This window comes from Varanus komodoensis, unplaced genomic scaffold (genome assembly GCF_004798865.1).
Source record: "Varanus komodoensis strain SLA01 unplaced genomic scaffold, ASM479886v1 scaffold91, whole genome shotgun sequence".
NCBI lineage: Eukaryota > Metazoa > Chordata > Lepidosauria > Squamata > Varanidae > Varanus > Varanus komodoensis.
The window spans coordinates 207,823-226,250 of record NW_025336610.1 but is presented as its reverse complement, the minus strand read 5'-3'; the positions used below and the strand labels follow the sequence as shown (position 1 = coordinate 226,250).

The window sequence follows — 18,428 nt, the reverse complement described above, 5'->3', positions numbered from 1 at the left end:
CGGCGCCCCGGGCGGCGACACGCGTCGCCCGCATCCGCCGCGTTATCCCCGCGTGTCCCGCGCCCGCCCGCAGCCCCCGGCCTCGCGGGGGGGACGCCCGTCCCTGCAGTCACGGGCCCGCGGCGGTGGTGGAGCCGCCTGGGCGGCGCAGGGTACCCGGGCGGCGTGGCCCTGCGCCTGGCGAGCGCCCCCCGGGAGGCGGAGGAGCGCCGCTGGAGTGGGCGGCAGGAGGTGGCGGGGGCCCGACCCCGCGTGCAGGAGCCCCTCGCCTCGCCGGAGGGGAGGGAGGGGGTCCGCGCGCTGCGGCTGCAGGACCCTTCGGCGGCCCCGGCCCTCGGATGAGTGCCCAGGCACTGTCCGCATGCCTCCCGCAAGGGGGGGCCCACAGCTTCCCCAGGTAGGAGGCTCCACTGTCGTGCTGCTCGGCCGGTGGGGAAAGGCCTGCTGGTGCCGAGTGTAAAGCTGGTTTCTTTTAACGTTGGCCTTCATTCAACATGTGGGTAAATGGGAAAGGAAGGCGACAAACATGATGCAGCGGTTGGAAACACTGCCCTGCGAGGAGGGACTGCGAGAACAGGGCATGCTCAGCCTTGAGAAGAGAAGGCCGAGGGGGGACATGGGATCCCTCCAGAAGGTCCTCCAAGGCTGTCGCAAAGAGGAAGGCCAAGGTCTCTCCTCGCTGATGCCAGGGTGCACGACTCGGAATAATCAAGTCAAGTTGCAGCAGCCCAGATTCAGGCTGGGCATCAGGAAGAGCTTCCTCACGGTCAGAGCAACACGGCAGTGGGACCAGCTGCCTGGGGAGGAGGTGGGCTCTCCCACACTGGGGACATTCATGGCAAAACTGGGCAGCCACCTGAGTGGGATGGTGCAAACTGGTGTCCTGCACCAGCAGCGGGTGGGACCCGAGGGCCTTCCAGGCCTCTTCCAGCTCCGATTCAGTCACATGAAGCAGGCCCTTCATGAGGGGCCTGCAGCCCCACAGTCACACACCTGCTTGACCTGCGGAAGGCCCCAGGCATGGCCGCCAGCTCCAGCTCACCTCCATGCCTGAGGTCCCGGGGAACCGTTGCCCAGACCTCTCGCGCTGGGTGAGTGTATCTCCCTGCAGTCGCTCTCTGGCAGAGCTTGTCGGGACCCTCCAGACCGCAGGCTGCCCTGGAGACAGGCGCATGAGTCTCTGTGATACCAGAAATGGGCTGGTCTTATCAGCCGGCTGCCACCCCTGCACGCTGAGCCGCCTGCAATCTCTCGCGAACACGGCCACCGCTGCCCTTTGCTGACTCCCCGCTCCCTTTGGCACAAAATGCTCCAGAAGAGCCTCACGGCGCCCCAAACGGAGTCCGAATCTTCCCAGGTGCTTCACTGGCCAATGATGTAGCTTCTTGGCTTTGACAAAACAGCTGTGGGCACCGGCTGGGTTCAGACAACACAGCAAGCCGTGGTGGGGCTTTTCTTTGCCAAGGGTCAGACTAGATGGCCCGGGAGACCTCTTCTGACTCGCTCTGTATCTGTTTTCCTTTTGACCATTTTGGCCTGCCATATTTCAGCAGGGCAAGTTTGGTCCTTAGACGCCCTGATTGCAGCCTGCTTGTCGTATGGTCTCTTGGTACCACCATGGCTTGTCATGTCTGCACCCAGGATCATGGTTTTCACAGTCCTGGCATGCACCCACTACAGAGTCCTCGGGAAAGCGCGGCATCCGCAACAGCCTCTCCAGCCGTCCGGCCTCCGTGTGGCCCAGTGAGGAAGAGGCCGGCAGGGCGGGCAGGAGATGCGCCTTGGGAGCAATGTCAGGCGTGGGGTTGGGGGGACACATGCCAGCAGGAGTACCGCTCGGGGGGGCATGCGCAGCGCATCCCTTGCACAGCACACATTAACAGCTCTGGCGCACAGAAGCCACCCGCGGTGGCCTGGCGTGCCGTGTGAACACGGCCACTTCCGGGATGGGTCCCTGCCCCAGCCCTGCCCTATTCATGTACTCGGTGGCAATTTTGCCCCACGTTTCTGCAAAGCACATGCCACGGAAGGGACAGGGCAGCGCACCTGAGGAGTCCCTCTGGCGCATCTGGCGGCTTTGCACACCACTGCCTGCGCTGCTTTCCAGCCACGGATCTGGCCCAGGCTCGGCCGGCGCTGCCTGCAGGGCTCCTGGGCCTCCCTGGGGGAGTGGCCCTTGGTTCCACGCCACGGCTGTTTGCCCGGGGGCCACTGCGGCTCCCTCCTGCCCCTGCACACTCCAACATCTACAGGAAAACGGCGGGGGAGGTCACGGGCTGGGCTGAAGAGGCACGTGGGCGCTCCGCCTCCGTTTCCATCCACGCACGGCCAGCGTCCGAGGCTGCGCTGGGTGGACAAGGGCGGGCAGGAGGCAGCCGGTCCAGACAGGCTGGTGGGGCTGCCCGCTGGGAACCCAACTCCCCTGTGCTGACAACCGGCCGGGGGGCTGCAGCCGCCCTCGCAGACGGCCAGACGGATTACCTGGCAACCAAGAACCTGAGACGAGCCCTGCTGGGTCGGGCCAGTGCCTCATCCAGCCAGCTCCGTGCTCAGGGTGGCACCCAGCTGCCCGCTGGAGGGACCCGAGAGCCCTGCCCAGCACGCTCGCCTGACTGGCGCCGCAGGCAAGCTGCCGCTGGCAACGAGTGCCCGGGCCAGGAAGGCCCCCTGCCCTCGGGGCCCCCTTCCGGCCAGGAATGCAGCCCCCTCCCCGCGAAGGCGTCCAGACCGGGGGCCGTTGCCGTTCCATCGCTGGGCACGGGGCGCTGAGCTGCCCCTCCGATCCGGCCTGCGGTTCCCTCCCCTTGCTTCGTGGGGCAGCCCCTTGGGGCTCCGGTGCCATGGCGGAGGGAGAGAGATGGCCCCTCCCCACCCCCACCCCGACTGATTTTAAGCCCCTCTCCCTGCCTCCCCTTCCTCGCTGGGCCCTTTGCGGCAGCCGCTCCTCGCCGGGACCCCTTCTGTGGCCTCTCTGCACTCTCCCCGGCTCAGGCCACCCACGCGATCGCACAAGCCAGCGGTGCCGTTCCCAGAGCTCACCTCTTGCGCAGCAGCTGTGCGCTGGGCTGCCCGTCCCATCGAGGCGCCCACGGCCGAGACCCCTTCCCTGGCCGCTTGAGTCCGGTCAGCCGGCGCCTGCCTCCCACCGCCCGCAGCTCTTCCCCCTGCGTCCATTGAGCTGCCCCCAGCTGGAGGGTCCTCGTGGGGCTCGCCGTGATCCACTCTGGCCTTACAAGCTGCCCACCCCTGCCACTGGGGGCAAGTGGGAAGGCGGCCCCGTCCCTTCAACCACGGGGGCTTCTGCCCCCGCCCAAGGGGCTCTCCGTTGCAGGGAAGCAGCCAGACTGGTGGCGTACGTGGCTTCTCATTGCCCCTCCAATTCCACCCCCGGCAACCTGCTTCGAAGGGGCGCCGTGGGAGGGAGGTCCCCAAGCGCTTTCCCACTGGCTCCTGGGGTTGCTTTTGTGGGTGTCATGCCTCTGTGTGACCCACACTGAGACTCACGGAAGAGCGGCGTTGTGGGGACAAGCCCCTGCCGCTGCAGGGCACCACCTCATGCCACCCACGCGCGGCCGTCCCGTTCCTTTCCGCATCTGAACAGCGCTGCCCTCATCTCCTCCTCCCCGGGCAAAGCATGCCCGGTTCTCTCCATCTCTCTGCCTGAGGTTCCTGAGAAGGCGAGGAGCGCCAAGGCCTTCCCACACTGCGGGGAGGCCGGCGCCCGAGCCACACAGCGCGTGTGCAGAGGGCCCCGGGTGCCGGCCCCAAGGCGCAGGCTGCACGGGAGCAGGACCAGACGCCCCGCCGGCCTGCGGCCACCTGCCGCACAGAGCCCAGCGGATGGTTCCCGGCCTCGCGAGACACCGAAGGAGAAGACGCCCGAGCAGCGCAGCGGCCCTCGGAGGCGCACGGTGCGCGTCGCACCCACACAGCAGGCTCGGCGCACTGGCGTGGGCGGCCACATCCCACAGCCACACGCCCGGCTGGGTCCTGCCGGCAGGACCCGGCTGATAAAGGGCACGGGCTCTGCGCCTCCCCGAGGACCAGCTATCTCGGCCCACGGGCAGCTGGCACCGCCACACCCCTGCAGAGGCGGCCCCCCGCCTCCCCCAGCTCTCGCCCCTCCGGCGGCCTGCCCAGCCCCTGCCCCAGCCCCACCCAGACGCAGAGGGGGCGGAGCTGGGGCGCAGGGTACAAAGCCTCGCCACTGGCAGGGCCTCTGCTCAGCCCAGACGCTCCCCTCACCGAGAGAAAGGCCCACCCCAGCCGTCAGCCATGGTGCACTGGACCGCCGAGGAGAAGCAGCTCATCTGCAACCTGTGGGGCAAGGTTGATGTTGGTACCACTGGAGGAGAGACCCTGGGCCGGTAAGTCTGCCGTGCGGAGGCCTGGCGGACACAAGCCAGATGTCCCCGCTCTCCGGAGAAGCAGCTGCCCCCTCTCTCCCCTTCTTCCCGCAGCCTCCTGGTCGTCTACCCCTGGACCCAGAGGTTCTTCACAGACTTCGGGAACCTCTCCAATGCCGCCGCCATCTGCAGCAATGCCAAGGTCAAGGCGCACGGCAAGAAGGTGCTCACCTCCTTCGGAGATGCCATCAAGAACCTGGACAACATCAAGGAGACCTTCGCCAAGCTGAGCGAGCTGCACTGCGACAAGCTGCACGTGGACCCCGAGAACTTCAAGGTGAGTGGCAGACCCTGCCTGAAGGAGGGGGAACCCACCGGGGGTGCGGGGGAACCCTTGCAGGGCACGCCTGAGGGAGGGACGATCCCTTTCGCGACTGCAGGGAGCCCATTCCCGGACATCCCTCGCAGTGTCCGTGTGCCGAGCGGCTCCGAGCAACGCTGACCACAAGGGCCAGGCGCCCCCCGCCCTGCGTCCCGCTGCCTGCCCCATCTTCCAGGCCTTGGCACTGCGCTGGCCCGCCCTCGCTGCCGGGGGCCGGTGGGCTGGGGCCCTGCGGCAGCCGTGAGGCTGGCCCTCGGGAGCCGGCCTGCCGTCGGGGCTGGCAGAGGGCAAGCTGCATGCCGGGCGCTCTCTGCGGTGCCCGCCCGAGCCAGGGAAAGCCTCCCGTCCATGCCCCGAAGCTATCCCGTCCCAGCCTCAGTGCCTCGCTTAGGTTTCCTGCTGTGGGGAAAGAGTGGCCCCCACGGAGGGGAAGCTGCGGGGGGGCGGAAGGGCCCCACGGGCGAAGGGCTCACACTCCACTTCCTCTTCCAGCTTCTTGGCGACATCCTCATAACTGTCCTGGCCAGCCAGTTCGGGAAGGACTTCAACGCGAACTACCACGCTTCCTTCCAGAAGCTGGTCAACGTGGTGGCCCACGCCCTGGCCCACCGGTACCACTGAGTCGGCCCCCAGGAGCGTCTCCGCCCCCCCCCCCAGCCCCTGCGGCTCCTTCTGCAAATAAAAGTCACCCCTGCAACCTGAGCCATCTGTCTCCGCGTCTCTTTGTGGGCGGGCGGGCGGCAGTCCTGCGTCCTTGCCGGGGCGGGGAGGGCTTCAAGCCCCCCCGCAGCTGATAGCTTGGCAGGTGGGGGGCGGGTTGTGGGGGCGTCAGACACAGCGGGAGGGGGAACCAGTCGCTAAATGGGCAGATGTGCTGGGGGGGGCTGCGCAGGCAGGAGCTGCCCCCACCCCCGATTCAAGGGCCTCTCATGGCTCCCGCACTTGCTGCTGCTCGAGAAGCCTCTCGGCTCTGGGGCCGGGGCCACGCTCCCTCCCTGCCTTCCTCGGAGGACCCACGCTCTTCCGCTCAGCTGCCCTTGCTGGCAACGGCTGCGCGCCCCCTTTCCTCTGGCACCTGCCTCCAGTTACTCGGGGTGCCCTTGGGCCTTTTGGCTGCTGGGGGACATTTAGAGAACCGGCAGCCTTCTGGGCAGGTATTGCCGGGGCGGCCGCGGCCCCTTTCCCCGCCTCTCGGAGTCCCGCACCTGGCCTGCCCGCTTCGGCTCCCTCCCGGCAGGGGACACCCCCGGGCGCATGGGCTGGTGGGGCCGCCGGCAGCCGACGCTGGCCACCCGCTGCTGCTCCGGGGCCCCCGCAGTTTCCCCAGGAGGGCGGCTCGCCTCACGGGGGCTTGGGAAACCCGCTCTTCTCTCGGAAGGGGTTAGCCCCCGGGACGCCCGGCCCTCCTGCTCCCGCCTGCGCCTGCGCCTGGCCCACGTTGGGGCCTGGGTGGCGAGGGGGGCAGGGCACGGCCTTCCATCCGCCGGCCCAAACCTCCGGGGGGGACCTCTGCACCGAGGCCAAATCCCTCTGCAGGACAGCGCTGGCAGACACACGTGTGTGTGTGTGTGTGTGTGTGTGTGCGCGCGCGCGCCCCCCCCCCCCCCAAGCTGAAGCTGACCCTGCAGGGGTGGGCATGTCAAGGTGGAGGGACGGGGCAGGTGGGGGGCTGGCCGAGGGCGCCCGGCCTTCTCTCTCGGGATGCGGGGCCATTTCTGCGCCTGGCTTCAGAGGCGCTCCGGCCGAGGGGGACCGGGATCAAGGCCCCGCCGGTGTGGCCTCTGCAGGGCGCGTTCACACAGCCGTGGTGTGCAGCTGGGGGGGATAGCCCCCCGTTCTGGTTCAGAATGTCCCGCCGGGGGCCGGCCGTGCAGCTGGCGGTGGGTGGGGGTCCCCACGCTCGAGTGGAAGGGCCCTTTCTGTGTTCCTCCGTGGCCCCCTGCAACATGACCCCCGTGGATGCGCTGGCCCATCGGTGCAAGAAAACTCATCCCGTGCCGGGGGAGCAGCGCCCCAGCAATCATAAGAAGAGGGCCAAAGGCGGAAACGCCGCCCGAGAGAAACTGCCGCTCGGGCGCCGGCTGCGCAGCTCCAGGGGCTGGTTGCCATGCCCACGGGCCGTGGGCCGAGGGGCGCCTGGAGGACCCCCGCCCCCCGCTGCTCCGGCGGACCCTGTGCAGCTGCGGGCCCCCGGCTCTCCCCGGTCGCCAGCGCCGTGCAGGGCCTGCTGGGGCCCAGGGCAGCCGGAGGCCAGGCGCCCGTCCTGAAGGCGCTCGCGGCGCTCCGGTCCCTGCCCTGGAAAGCACCTTGTGAGGCTGGACAGGCCGTGGGAAGGAGCAGCCACGGCCGCCCAGGGGCTGCAGCAGCCCCCGCAAGGCCAGGCCCGGCCCGGCGGACAGCCTGGTGCGGCTGAGCTCTGGGGAAGGAGGGCAAGGGGAGGCACGGCAGGTGGCCAGGACCGTGCGCGGCAGGGAGAAGACGCGCCCTTTCCTCCGCTCCCATCGCACTGGAATTTATGGGGCCGCGAAGCGCGATGGTGGGGAATTCGGGACAGATCAAAGGGAGGAATATTTGCACGATGCGGAGCTAAGGTGTGGCACGGCTGGCTGGCCCAGACGGTGCCCAAGGGCTGGCATTAGTCATGGCGGCTGCTTTGCTCCTTTGTGCTCAGGACGCCGACGCCAACGCCACAGGTCACCGCTTGTCTGCTGAGGAATGTGGGTCTGGGAGGGGCTGCCGCCCTGCCTGTGGAGGCCTCGGGCTTGCCGTGCTGGAGAACGGGGCTCTGGAGCTGGTGGGCCCGCTGGGGTCTGATCCAGCAGCAGGCCTCCTGCGATGTCCTCTGAGAGCCCTCAGCCATCCATAACGGCCTGACAAAACGGCTTTTGCCGCGTCCAAACTCTTGCAAAGAAGCCGAGCCTTTGGGCCCTGCTTATCTCCGCCTGAGCAAAGGCGCAGGCAGCCTGCTATCGGAGGAGCCAGGCCTGCGTCATCTGTGACTCAGCAGAACGGGAGGCCGGGCAGATCTGCAGAGTCACCATTCGTCGGGTGGATCAGGCCCAGCTGGCGAAAGCAGAATCGGAGAACAGCAGCGCCGGGAGGGGCCGGCGGCCCAGCCTGCTGCTCAGCACACCGCCAGCCACACCATCCCTCCGGAGGGCTGCCAGCTGCCCCAGGGATGCCTCCAGGCGGGAGAGCCCACCGCCTCCCTGGGTCAGGGGTCCCACCGCCAAACTGCTCAGACCACCAGGAAATTTGTCCTCATCTCTGGCCAGAATCCGGCGTCCAGGTCTCAAGCCCATTATCCCATGTCCTGCACTCTGGGATCACGGACAGTCGAGCTGGAAGGGCCAGGGGGCCGTCAGCTCCAACCGCCTGCTCAGTGCAGGACACCCTCCCCAAGCTAAAGCACCCTCCCAGGGGGCCGTCCATCCCGAGCGCCGCCACCTCCCCCAGCCATGGGCTCCATTGCCGTACTGTCGAACAACAGGAGGTTCTTCCTGGCATCCCGCTGGAAGCGGGCTTCCTGCCGCCCGAGGCCACTGTTCCGTGTCCTGCACTCTGGGGTGACGGAGAAGAGGCCCTGGCCTCCTCCCTGTGGCAAGGGCAAGGCGTGCACGTGCCGACATGGGTGCCGGGAGCATCGGCTCCCAGGCCAGCGGGAGCGCCCGGGCGCTGGGCCGCGCTGGGGAGGGTGGAGACGGGGAGAAGGGCCGCGTCCGGGGCTGGGAGCGAGCGGGAAGGCCACGTGCCGGAGAAAAGGGCAGACATTCCCCGGGGAGATGAGGCAAGGCAGCCCTGCAGGGAGAGCGCTCTGGGACACCTGGAACTGCCTCACCCGCAGCGCCTGGCAAGCGCAGAGAAAAGGGCCACCTCTCCCCCAGAGGAGCGAGCGAGCCGGTCGTCAGGACGCAGCCAAGCACGGAGCACATCCTGCCAGGCGCATCTGATCGCATGTTTTGGTTGTGCACCCTCCCCAATGGACATCGCCTGGCTTGACCTCAGCAAGGCTTTGACCAAGGCCCCCTGGGATCCTGATCGGCAAACCGGCTCCAGCTGGGCACCACGGAACAGCTGCCGGGGATCCACAGCTGGCGGCAGGTCCGACTCGCGGAGGCAGCACCTTCCCTGACTGGGGAGCGGGAGCAGGCGGGGCGCGCGGGGCTCAGGCTTGGGGCTGGTGCTCTCTGACATTTCCGTTCCTGTGGTGGGGCGCATGGGCCTCGTCCGTTGACACTCCCAGGCTCCCTCCCTCCTCTGCAGGGCTCAGTTTAAAGCCCCCAATGAACGGGGCATGCCGCAGCCAGCACCTTCTTTCCAGGCCTTGTCCAGTGCAAACATCCCTCGCCAGAAGTCCATCTTCCGGGAAGTGCAGCCCATGCTCCCAGAATCATAGAAACAGCATGAGTTGGAAGAGGTCTCCCGGGCCATCTAGTCTGACCCCCGGCTCCAGCTGGCTCCGCTCACAACATGCCCACCTTGTGCATGCCCAGCCTCTCCTTCAACACCCTCACCGATGGGGCCTCAACCACCTCTCATGGAAGCCCATTCCACACCCTCGGGGTCCTGACTGCCAGGAAGGGCTTCCTGGCATCCAAACAGAACCTTGGTTCCCTGAACTTGGCTCTGTTGGAGCGCATCCTGCCTTCCTCTGCAGGGGAGAACAGGCCTCTCCCCACCTCCGTGTGACACCCCCTCACATACCTGCACGTCGCCAACAGATCCCCTCTGAGTCTCCTCTTCTCCAGGCTGAAGAGACCCAGTTCCTTCAGTCTCGCCTCATACAGCATCCCCTGCAAACCGGCCACCAACCTTGTGGCCCTTCGCTGCACTGGCTCCAACCTGGCTATATCCTTCCTGTAACGAGGGGCCCAAAACTGAGCACAGTACTCCAGTTGCGGGTGCACCAGAGTCATATAGAGTGGCAGTAACGCCTCTCTCATTCTAGAAGCCACGGTTCTGGCTATGCAACCAAGGGTGGTGTTCGCCCTCTTGGCCACCGCATCACAAGGCTGCAGTCAACCAGCACCCCGAGGTCCCTTTCACAAATGCTGCTCTCCAGCCACTTGTCCCCTGACCTGTACTTATGACACCCATCCCTATGCCCCAAGTGCAAGACCTTGCCCTTATCCACAGTGAACGCCATCCTGTTGTCTCCTGCCCACTTCCATAGTCTGTCCAGATCCTTTTGGATCTGGAGTGCCTGCTCCTCAGTTGTGGCCACTGCCCCAGTTTTAGTGTCATCTGTGACTGTTCACCCTTCTTCTATGTCATTGATGAGAAGATTAAACAGGATCGGCCCCAGGACAGAGCAATCCAAATTCCTCCCGCTGGCACCACCTGTGTATGCACCACTGGGCATTCACTTGGAGTACTTTTCGTTCCCTGTCTCTTCCTCTCCCAGGAACCAGAAGAACTGACGGGAAAAGTATGCAGGCCCCAGAGTTCTTGGCTTTCCTCCCTAGAGCTTCCAAGTCTCCAAAGCTCATTTGTTCCCTGCTCTCACGCCGCTCACTCTCCGGGGCGCTGGCGCTGGTCGCCCCAGGCCAGCGGGGCGGAGCTCAAGGTCGGGGACCAGAGCGTGCAGCGCTTGGGCCCTGGGCTTTCCCTCTGCTTGCCGAGCAAGAACCGTGCCGGAAGGGTGCGAGGCCAGCCGCGGGCACCTGCTGTGGGCCCGGCCTTGCCCCGGCCGGCAGAGCAAGGCCAGGATCGAGGCGGCGCTGGGGGGCTCCTCGGCTGGGCCGGGCTGGAATGCGCTGCAGCAGCAGAGTGAGTGTGCCGGCGTGTCCGAGGGCACCCGGGGGGAAGGCGCCCGGCAGCCTCCGCCTGCACGCTGCCGGCCCTGTGGCGCCCCTTGGCCGAGGGTCCGGAGGCCGCGAGACGGGCGGGCTCCTCTGCACATTCCTCTCTCACACACCCATGTCCACCCGGAGCTGCGAGCCTGCCCCATTCCCGCTTCCTCACGCAGTCGGGGGGGCCACGGTTCTGGCCTGCTCTCACAGAAGCAGTGAGGGGGGGCTGCCTGCCCCGTGGCCGGGGAACGCCTCTGCTCCTCACCGGATCGAGGCTCTGCTGGCTCACTCGCCCGTGAGCCCAAATGCCACAGGACTCGCTGCCCGCAGCACAGGCGTGCCAGGTGGCCATCGGGCACACGGGCGAGGGAAGGAGACCCCAAGCGCCAGCTTGCGCCTTGGCTCTTGGCTCGGAGCTTTCCGCCCTTCTCCGCAGGCACTCTGGGCATCCAGCTGGGCTGGGCGAAGCCAGCCCCGTGGGAGGACGGGGGAGCGGAGTGGCTCGGGCTGATTTGGCAGGCCGCCGTCACCTGGGACGAGCCGCATCGCCACCACCCCGCGGTGGCTGGACAGCTCTGTGCAGCTCGTCCAGGACCGCTGGTTGCTCCGGAAATGCCAGGACCCAAGTGCCCCCCACCAGAGCCCTGGAAAAGGGAGGTGCAGTGGCCCCCGAGGAGTGGTCCGGATCGGCCTGAAAGGAGGGGCATAGAGGGCAGGCGCCCCTCCACAAGCAGCGAGCAGATGAGCGGCTCAGCCTTGACTCTCCCTTGGGGGGCTGGGGGGGCACAGAGGGCCGCCTTGAACCACCTGCGCCCAGCCTTGTGCCAACATCTTGGGAACCCTCCTTTATCTCAGCGCCCCCCCCCCCGGGCAGCTCAGGGAGGGCGGCTGCAGAACTGCTGGCTGGCAGGCGACTGCGCGTAGGGAGGGCGTGGGCCCAGGCCAGTCCTGCGTGCCCCGGCCACCACCGGCCTCCTGGGAAGGCCGGCCGGCTGTGGCGAGGCCCTTCCTCTCCTGGAGCAGCTCCCGTTATCAGGGGCAGCCCGATCTGGCGCGAGGGCCGGGCCTGGCTGCTCCAGCTGCGGCAGGGCGATAGGACCGACCACGGGCACCAGGCGGGTCCCGGCACCCTTGCCAGCTGGCTGCTCGGCCCCGTGTCCCAGGCCAAAACGATCGGCGCGATTTAGCCATTTATTTATATATGGCTGATTTCGCTGTGCGTGCCGCTACCACAGCCCGTATCTGTAGAGCTGCTCGCAGGAGGAACTCGGGGTGGCTGGAAATCCATGCAGCCACTTCCGAGAGCAGGGCAAGGGGGTGGAAGGGGACGCCACGGAAGGCCCCGCACCGCCTCTGCCCCAGCTGTTCCCCCCGCGGCCCCTGGCGTGCCAGGCAGCCCCCAGCAGGCACTGCCGGGCTGCTCTGGCCCACTTTCTGATCCGGTCATCCCCGGTGGCCTGTGGCGGTGCTCGTTAAAAGTGGACCGGAGAGGAGGCCCATTCGGCGGCCCCGAGAATGGCTGCGGAATCGCACTGAGAGCGCTGCTCAGCGGCACCTCCCAGACTGGGGAGGGGTGGCATGTGCTCGGGCCTGGGCCCGGCACCCTTAATGGCTTGCTCAAAGAGGTGCAGGGAACGCGGACCAACGTGCGGGTGACACGCGGCTGGGAGCTTGCGAGGCAGGGACAGGCCGCGGAGATCTTGATCGGCCGGGAGAAGTGGCACCCTCCCGCCAGTGCGGCTGCCCGGAACTGGGTGCAGAGCGATGCATGCTGGCGCAAGCAGCCGGCATTCATGCACCGGCTGATGGGCTCCATGCTGGCAGTGCCTGCGCCAGGAGGGCGCCTTGGCTGGGCGGGCACCTCGATGCCAAGGCCACCCCGCGTGCAGCTGCTGTGGAAGGGGAAACTTCACGCCAAGCGTGGCGAGGAAAGGAACTGAGCCGGAAATGGCCCCGGTCGTACTCGCCAGAGACCAACCTTCGGTGCCCCTCGCATGGAAGACCGTACCGGGCTCCGGGTGCTTCACCTGAGCTGGGGAAAGTGCAGAGAATCCGGCAGAGAGGCTCAGAGGCCGGGGCCGCTCCCCTGAGGGGCAGGCGGCCACTGGGGTTGCTCAGCTCAGAAACATGCCGAGTGAGGGTCTCAAGACAACGCAAGGTGGAGGCGAGGCGATTCCTGCCTCTCCTAGAACACTTGAATCGGGAGTCAGCCCATGACGTGGTCTGGGGAGAGCTTTCGGGCAGATCAAGGGAAGGCCGTTGCCCAACGCAGAGGGGAACAGGGCCCTCGCTGCCACGGGAAGGATCGGGCAACATTGTGGAGGAGGGGGCTCTCCACGGCTACTGTCCTGGTGGCTCTGTGGCCCTTCCTTCCCCAGGGCGGCCTGCCTGCACACGCCAGCCGAGGAGCCGGGCAGCCGGAGGCCTTGCCCCCGTCCTGCTGGAGGGGCCTGAGGGCAGTCAGCTTGTCCCATGTGCCTGGACGGCTGGGCTGGGCGGACCTCGGTCTGATCCAGCATGCGGCAGAGCTTGCGGCTATTCTGCACTCGTGGGGCCCCATCCTGCACATGGCGCCAGGCAAGCTGGAGGAGGCTCGAAGGGGAGCAGCAGGGCTGGCCCAGGGGCGGGAAGCAAAGCCCGGGGAGGGGAGACGGAGCGTGCCGGGCCTGTTTTGCCCCAGGAAGAGCAGCGCGAGGGGCGATGGGAGAGCACCCGGCAGGTGCTGGAGGGCCCGGCTCTCGGCTCTCTCCTCCGTCATCCCGGAGTGCAGGGCAAGGGCTGGGGCTCAGGGGACCGGGAGCCAGGTCCCGGCTGGACCCCAGGAAGTACTTCCTGACGGATTTTGGTGTAAAATTTATTTATAATCTGCTTCAGGGCTTAGTCCTGGGAAGGGGTCGGATGCAACTCTGGGGCCGCACCGCCAGGCCTGCCCTGTGTTCCAGGCGCGGCTGCGCTGCATCTTTCCCTACATTCAGCGCCTGCTCTGCTGGCTGCAAGTCAGTTTGGCAAATCGCCGAGCGGTTCAGCAGCCTCGGCCTGCGTTCCTCAGCTGCGAAGTGCAGCTTGCAGGCGGACTACGAGCAGCGCCATGCCTGGCACATGGGCCATGTAGTGCCAGCGCTGAGCCGCTGCTCGGGGTGCTGCCGCCTCCTCCAGCCCTGCTCTCTCTCTGGCGAAGCTGCCGGGCCTGACGCAAAACCTGCCTGGATCAGGGCCGCCCGGGCGTCTGGGGCCAGCGTGGCCTAGGGGGGGCGCGTCCCTGGCACCCGCCTCTCGGTGCCCCCCCCGCTCGCCTGAAGCGCGGGGGCCGCGCCGGGGAGCGCGCGGGCCGCCTCTGCCGCTTATCGGGGCTCCCCCTCGCGGCCCCGCGGGCAGCAGGGCAGGGCAGGGCCGCGCGGGGCAGGGCTCCGTATCGGCCTCGGACACCTGCGCCAGGCACGCCGCCCTCAGGAGCGCGCCCCCGTCCTCGGCGCAGCGGGCCCGGAGCGCGGGCGGGGGAGGAGGCCGGGCGCGCTTGCGAGGCGGCGCCCGGGAAGGACGGGGGCGCCCGGCGGCGGCGGCGGCGGCGGAGCGCGTCTTGCCCGGGGAGGCGCGCGGACTTCGCCGCGCTCGGCAGCGCGTTGGCCGGCGGGACTCCCGTGCGCCGCCGCCTCGACGGAGAGGGAGCAGCGCCCGCGCGATGCAACGCCTGGCAGAGCCACGGGGCCGGGCGCCGGAGGCGGGGGCGCAGGGCTCCCGGCGCCTCACCGCGGGAGGGCCGGGAGGAGCGGTCCCGTGCGCACGCCCTTGCCCTCCTGTCCCGGCCCTCGCCCGCAAGGGGGAGGCGCGGGGGAGCCTGCCTGCCTCAGCGGGGTGGGGCCCCCCAAAGTGGCCTCGCTGCCGCACGCCGCCCCACAGAGATCACGCATTGACCCTCTCCCGAGGGCCCCCAGCATCTTCCCGCAGCCCTCCTTTCGCGGTTTTCTTGCCACATCAAGCCCATGAGGAAGAAAGCAGTGAAAAGCAAAGGGGGGGCCCTTCGAGGAAGGGCCTCCTCAGTGACTGCCCCCCGCCTTTGGAACAGGCCCCCGAAAGAGGTCGGCTGAAGCTGCAGCTACCTTTGTGTAGGGACCGGCAAAGGCTGTGCTCTTTCACACGTCTTTTGAGACCTGATTTTAACACCTGACTGCAAGACCTCCCTCTGCTCAAGCAGATTCCCACCCTCCCCCGTACCTGTAATTAGAATCCTAAATTAATCAATCAATTGCAATCCATGCATTTTAATGTTGCTATCCTGCTAGGATATTCCGCAGCATATCAATTTGGAAACAAACAAATTTCAAACAAACGAAGGAACAGGCAGGTTGGGCAGGCACCTTCTGGCAGGATGGGCCTTTCACCTGGCGTCCAGGTGACCTGCAGCGGGGATGCCCCAGCTCGGCCGTCCTGGCCCCGTGGCTGGCCCAGTGTGCTGCGTAATGCTGTGAGGGGCTGCAGCTCTGGAGCGGAGAGGAGCTGCAGCCTCCACAAGACACGGAGGACAGGAAGGGCAGTGGGGGATCAGGCAGCACAGCCGTGGAAGTCGCTCCCCAAAACAACCAAAAAAGTGAGCATCTGAGGCAGCCGCGGCCCTGGCTGCTCACAGCCCTCAGGTGCCAGCCTCTGAGCTCAAAGTGACCAGGATCGAAATCATCCGCAGACCCGTTTCCTATATACGCCAACCCTTGGATACAGAGCCAGAAGCGTGGCTTCTAGATCAAGAGATGTATTACTACCACTCTACACGACTCTGGTGTGCCCACAGCTGGAGTAATGTGTTCAGTTTTGGGCCCCTCATTAGAGAAAGGATATAGCCAGGTTGGAGTCAGTGCAGCGAAGGGCCACAAGGTTGGTGGCCGGTTTGCAGAGGATGCCGTATGAGGCGAGACTGGGGGAGCTGGGCCTCTTCAGCCCAGAGAAGAGGAAACTCTGAGATCAGTGGGCTATATATAGCTATATGAAGGGGTGTCACGGAGACATGGGTAGAGGCCTGTTCTCCCCTGCAGAGGAAGGCAGGACGCGCTGCAACGGAGCCAAGCTCAGGGAGCCAAGGTTCAGTTTGGATGCCTGGAAGCATTTCCTGACAGTTTGGACCCCGAGGGGGTGGAATGGGCTTCCACGGGAGGTGGTTGAGGCCCCATCAGTGCGGGTGTTCAAGGACAGGCTGGACGTGCACATGGTGGGCATGCCGTGAGCGGAGCCGGCTGGAGCCGGGGGTCAGACTAGATGGCCTTGGAGGACGCTTCTGACTCGCTCTGTTTCTATGTTTCTATGTTTCTAAAGCATCTTGGCCTCGCTCACAGCTCAGCCCGATCCAGGCCCGGCATGGGGCCACTCCACCCAGGGAGAAGCGGCTGCCTCTGCTCCACCCCCAACTCGGCAGCCCCACCAAAGGAGCTCCAGCCCTGCCCAAGTGCGGGGGGGGGGGGCGTGGAGTTGTGGCGCAGGGTACAAAAGCCTCGCGAGGAGAACTCCCTCAGCTCAAAGCCTCTCCCAGCTGCCAGGAAGGCCACCCCAGCCGTCAGCCATGGTGCACTGGACCGCCGAGGAGAAGCAGCTCATCTGCTCCCTGTGGGGCAAGGTTGATCTCGGCATCATCGGAGGGGAGACCCTGGCCGGGTAAGCCCACGGGGCGCTGGCCCGGCGGACACGAGCCGGACGTCCCCCGCTCTCTGGAGAAGCAGCTGCCCCCTCTCTCCTTTCTTTCCTGCAGCCTCCTGGTCATCTACCCCTGGACCCAGAGGCTGTTCAGCCATTTTGGGAACCTCTCCAGCCCAACTGCCATCTCGGGCAACCCCAGGGTGAAGGCGCACGGCAAGAAGGTGCTCACCTCCTTCGGAGATGCCATCAAGAACCTGGACAACATCAAGGAGACCTTCGCCAAGCTGAGCGAGCTGCACTGCGACAAGCTGCACGTGGACCCCGTGAACTTCAAGGTGAGCGGCAGACCCTGCCCAGGGACAGATGTGTGTTGCGCATGGGGTGGACATGGGTTTCCATTCCCCTCTGCAGAGGGGCGACATGATCCCCATGGCAAGCCCTCTCCGGGGTGGGGCCAGCATGCCCAGGGACCTCGGGAGGCCTGGACCGGCCGTCCAATCAATCGCTGGGCCATTCCCCAGCCCCCGGAACGGGCCCGGCTCCTCCCCACAGCACTTCAGCCAGCCTGCCCGGAACCACCCTGGGAATCGAGTGACCTCCTGCCGCAGCAGCTCAGTTTGCTGCCCCGGCAAGCGGCGGACACGGCCCCGTTCCAGCAAGGAGCGCCTGGCTGAGGCGGGGCCCGAATACCCACCTCCAGGGCCGGCCGGCCTCATGAGCGGGAAGGGGGACCCAAGCTGGGCGGCTGGGAACTCGATTCGTGCCGGATCCCCCAACAGGACCAAGGGAGCCGCGGGGACACCCTCCCCTGTCCCCCTTCCTGGGAGATGACGGGGCTGTAGGGTGCGGGGCCAGGGGGGAGGGCCGGGCAGGCAGCAAGGCTGCAGCCAGGGGGTCTCACACCAGCCCTTTTCTCTTGCAGCTTCTGGGCAATGTACTCATTATCGTCATGGCGGACCACTTTGGGAAGGAATTCACTCCCGCCCACCACGCTGCGTACCAGAAGCTGGTCAATGTGGTATCCCATGCCCTGGCCCGCCGGTACCACTGAGGCCCTCCCAGGCCAGCCAGCCCTGAGGAAGCCCTTCCCTCCTGGGCCCAACCGACTCTCCAATAAACGCCACCCCGCAACTTGAGCCGGCTCCCGGTGTCTCTGTGGGCAAGGGGGAGGTCGCCTTGGTGGGAGCTCATCCAGGCCCTGCATGTGGCCAGCCTGGGCACATGCGCTGTGTGGGGCCAATGGGAGAGAAGTTGATCTTGTATCCGGAGTGAAAAGGGCAGGGGCATCACTGCCACCCTGAGGGGGCTGGGGATGCCACCGAGCAGCGAGGCCAGCTGGCTCCCAGGGGAGTGGACCAGGCGCTCAGGGGAGCGGTGCCCCTGGGAGGGCTCTGGACCGGGGCCACCCCCCCCATGCAGCCCCCGCCCAGCAGCTCCGCCTCAGGCTGGGCCAGGGGCCAAGGGCAGCCCTGCAGGGAAGCGAGTCGGCCCCGGCCCCCACAGGGGGAGTTTTGGGCGCTCTGCCCTTCGGCTCCCTAAGGAGCTGCTGCTTCCTGGCCCCATCGCCACACCGGGCATCTGCCCCCACCCGCAGCAGGGGCCCGGCAGCCTCGCGGGGAGGCTGAGCGCCGCGGCTGCTGGCGGTGCGGGATGTGGGGATCCAGCGGAGCCAGCAGGGCGCTCCGCATGGGTCCCAGCAGCAGGGAGCTGCTCGCCCCGGAGCTGCGGGTGGGGTGGGCAACCCTGGGCATGGCAGGCGCCCCCTGCCCGTGCCCCTCCCCGGGGGACGCCCGCTGCGCCCCAGGCACGTGCAGGTGCCCCCGCGGACGCCCGGCAGAAGCCGGGAAGGCGCGCCCGAGCCCCCCGCCCGCAGGGAAGCGAGGCGGCCTCGGGGCGCCACCTGCGGGCGAGACAGCACAGCGGCCCCGGAGCCGCAGGCCTCCCCCGCGATGGTCTGCAGCTGCCCGTGCTCGGGAGCCCCGGGAGCCCCGCGGCAGGGGCGGCTCCGAACGGCTTGGCTTGCTGGAGGACGGTCGCTGGACACTGGCTCGGCTCCCAGGTCCGCGTGCCTGGGTTTCCGGTAGCTGCAGAGGGCCATCACGCCCCCCCCACCCCCGTCTTGCTCCTCAAGCGCGAGCATGCCCACTTCCCTCAGTGCTTCCCCGTGGGGCTTCACCTCCAGGCGCTGGTCTGCATCTTCCCGAAATCTGGGTGCCCGGACGGCACTTGCCCTTTCGGGAGCTGCACTGCGTTGCTGGCTCCTGTTCCGCCAGATGTCCACAATCGCCC

The 18,428-nt window shown here is 67.2% G+C and overlaps 2 protein-coding genes across 3 annotated transcripts in view; both read left to right on the top strand.

Moving 5' to 3' along the window:
- Positions 1-4,205: 4,205 nt before the first annotated feature.
- LOC123017281 (hemoglobin subunit beta-1-like) lies at positions 4,206-5,430 on the top strand. The gene is made up of 3 exons (XM_044418536.1): positions 4,206-4,367; positions 4,461-4,683; positions 5,221-5,430. Exons 1-3 carry the CDS (start codon positions 4,276-4,278, stop codon positions 5,347-5,349), a joined length of 444 nt encoding a protein of 147 aa, XP_044274471.1. The 5' UTR covers positions 4,206-4,275; the 3' UTR covers positions 5,350-5,430.
- Positions 5,431-15,997: 10,567 nt separating this feature from the next.
- LOC123017279 (hemoglobin subunit beta-1) overlaps positions 15,998-18,428 on the top strand; it is a 10,569-nt gene continuing 8,138 nt past the window's right edge. The window contains exons 1-3 of one of the 2 annotated variants that reach the window (XM_044418535.1): positions 15,998-16,157; positions 16,252-16,474; positions 17,062-17,168. In XM_044418535.1, the coding sequence (XP_044274470.1) occupies positions 16,066-16,157; positions 16,252-16,474; positions 17,062-17,168 (422 nt within the window). In that variant the 5' untranslated portion in view covers positions 15,998-16,065. Of the gene's footprint in view, positions 16,158-16,251; positions 16,475-17,061; positions 17,276-18,428 lie in introns of those variants that run through there. The other variant, XM_044418534.1, reaches the window with a different exon arrangement.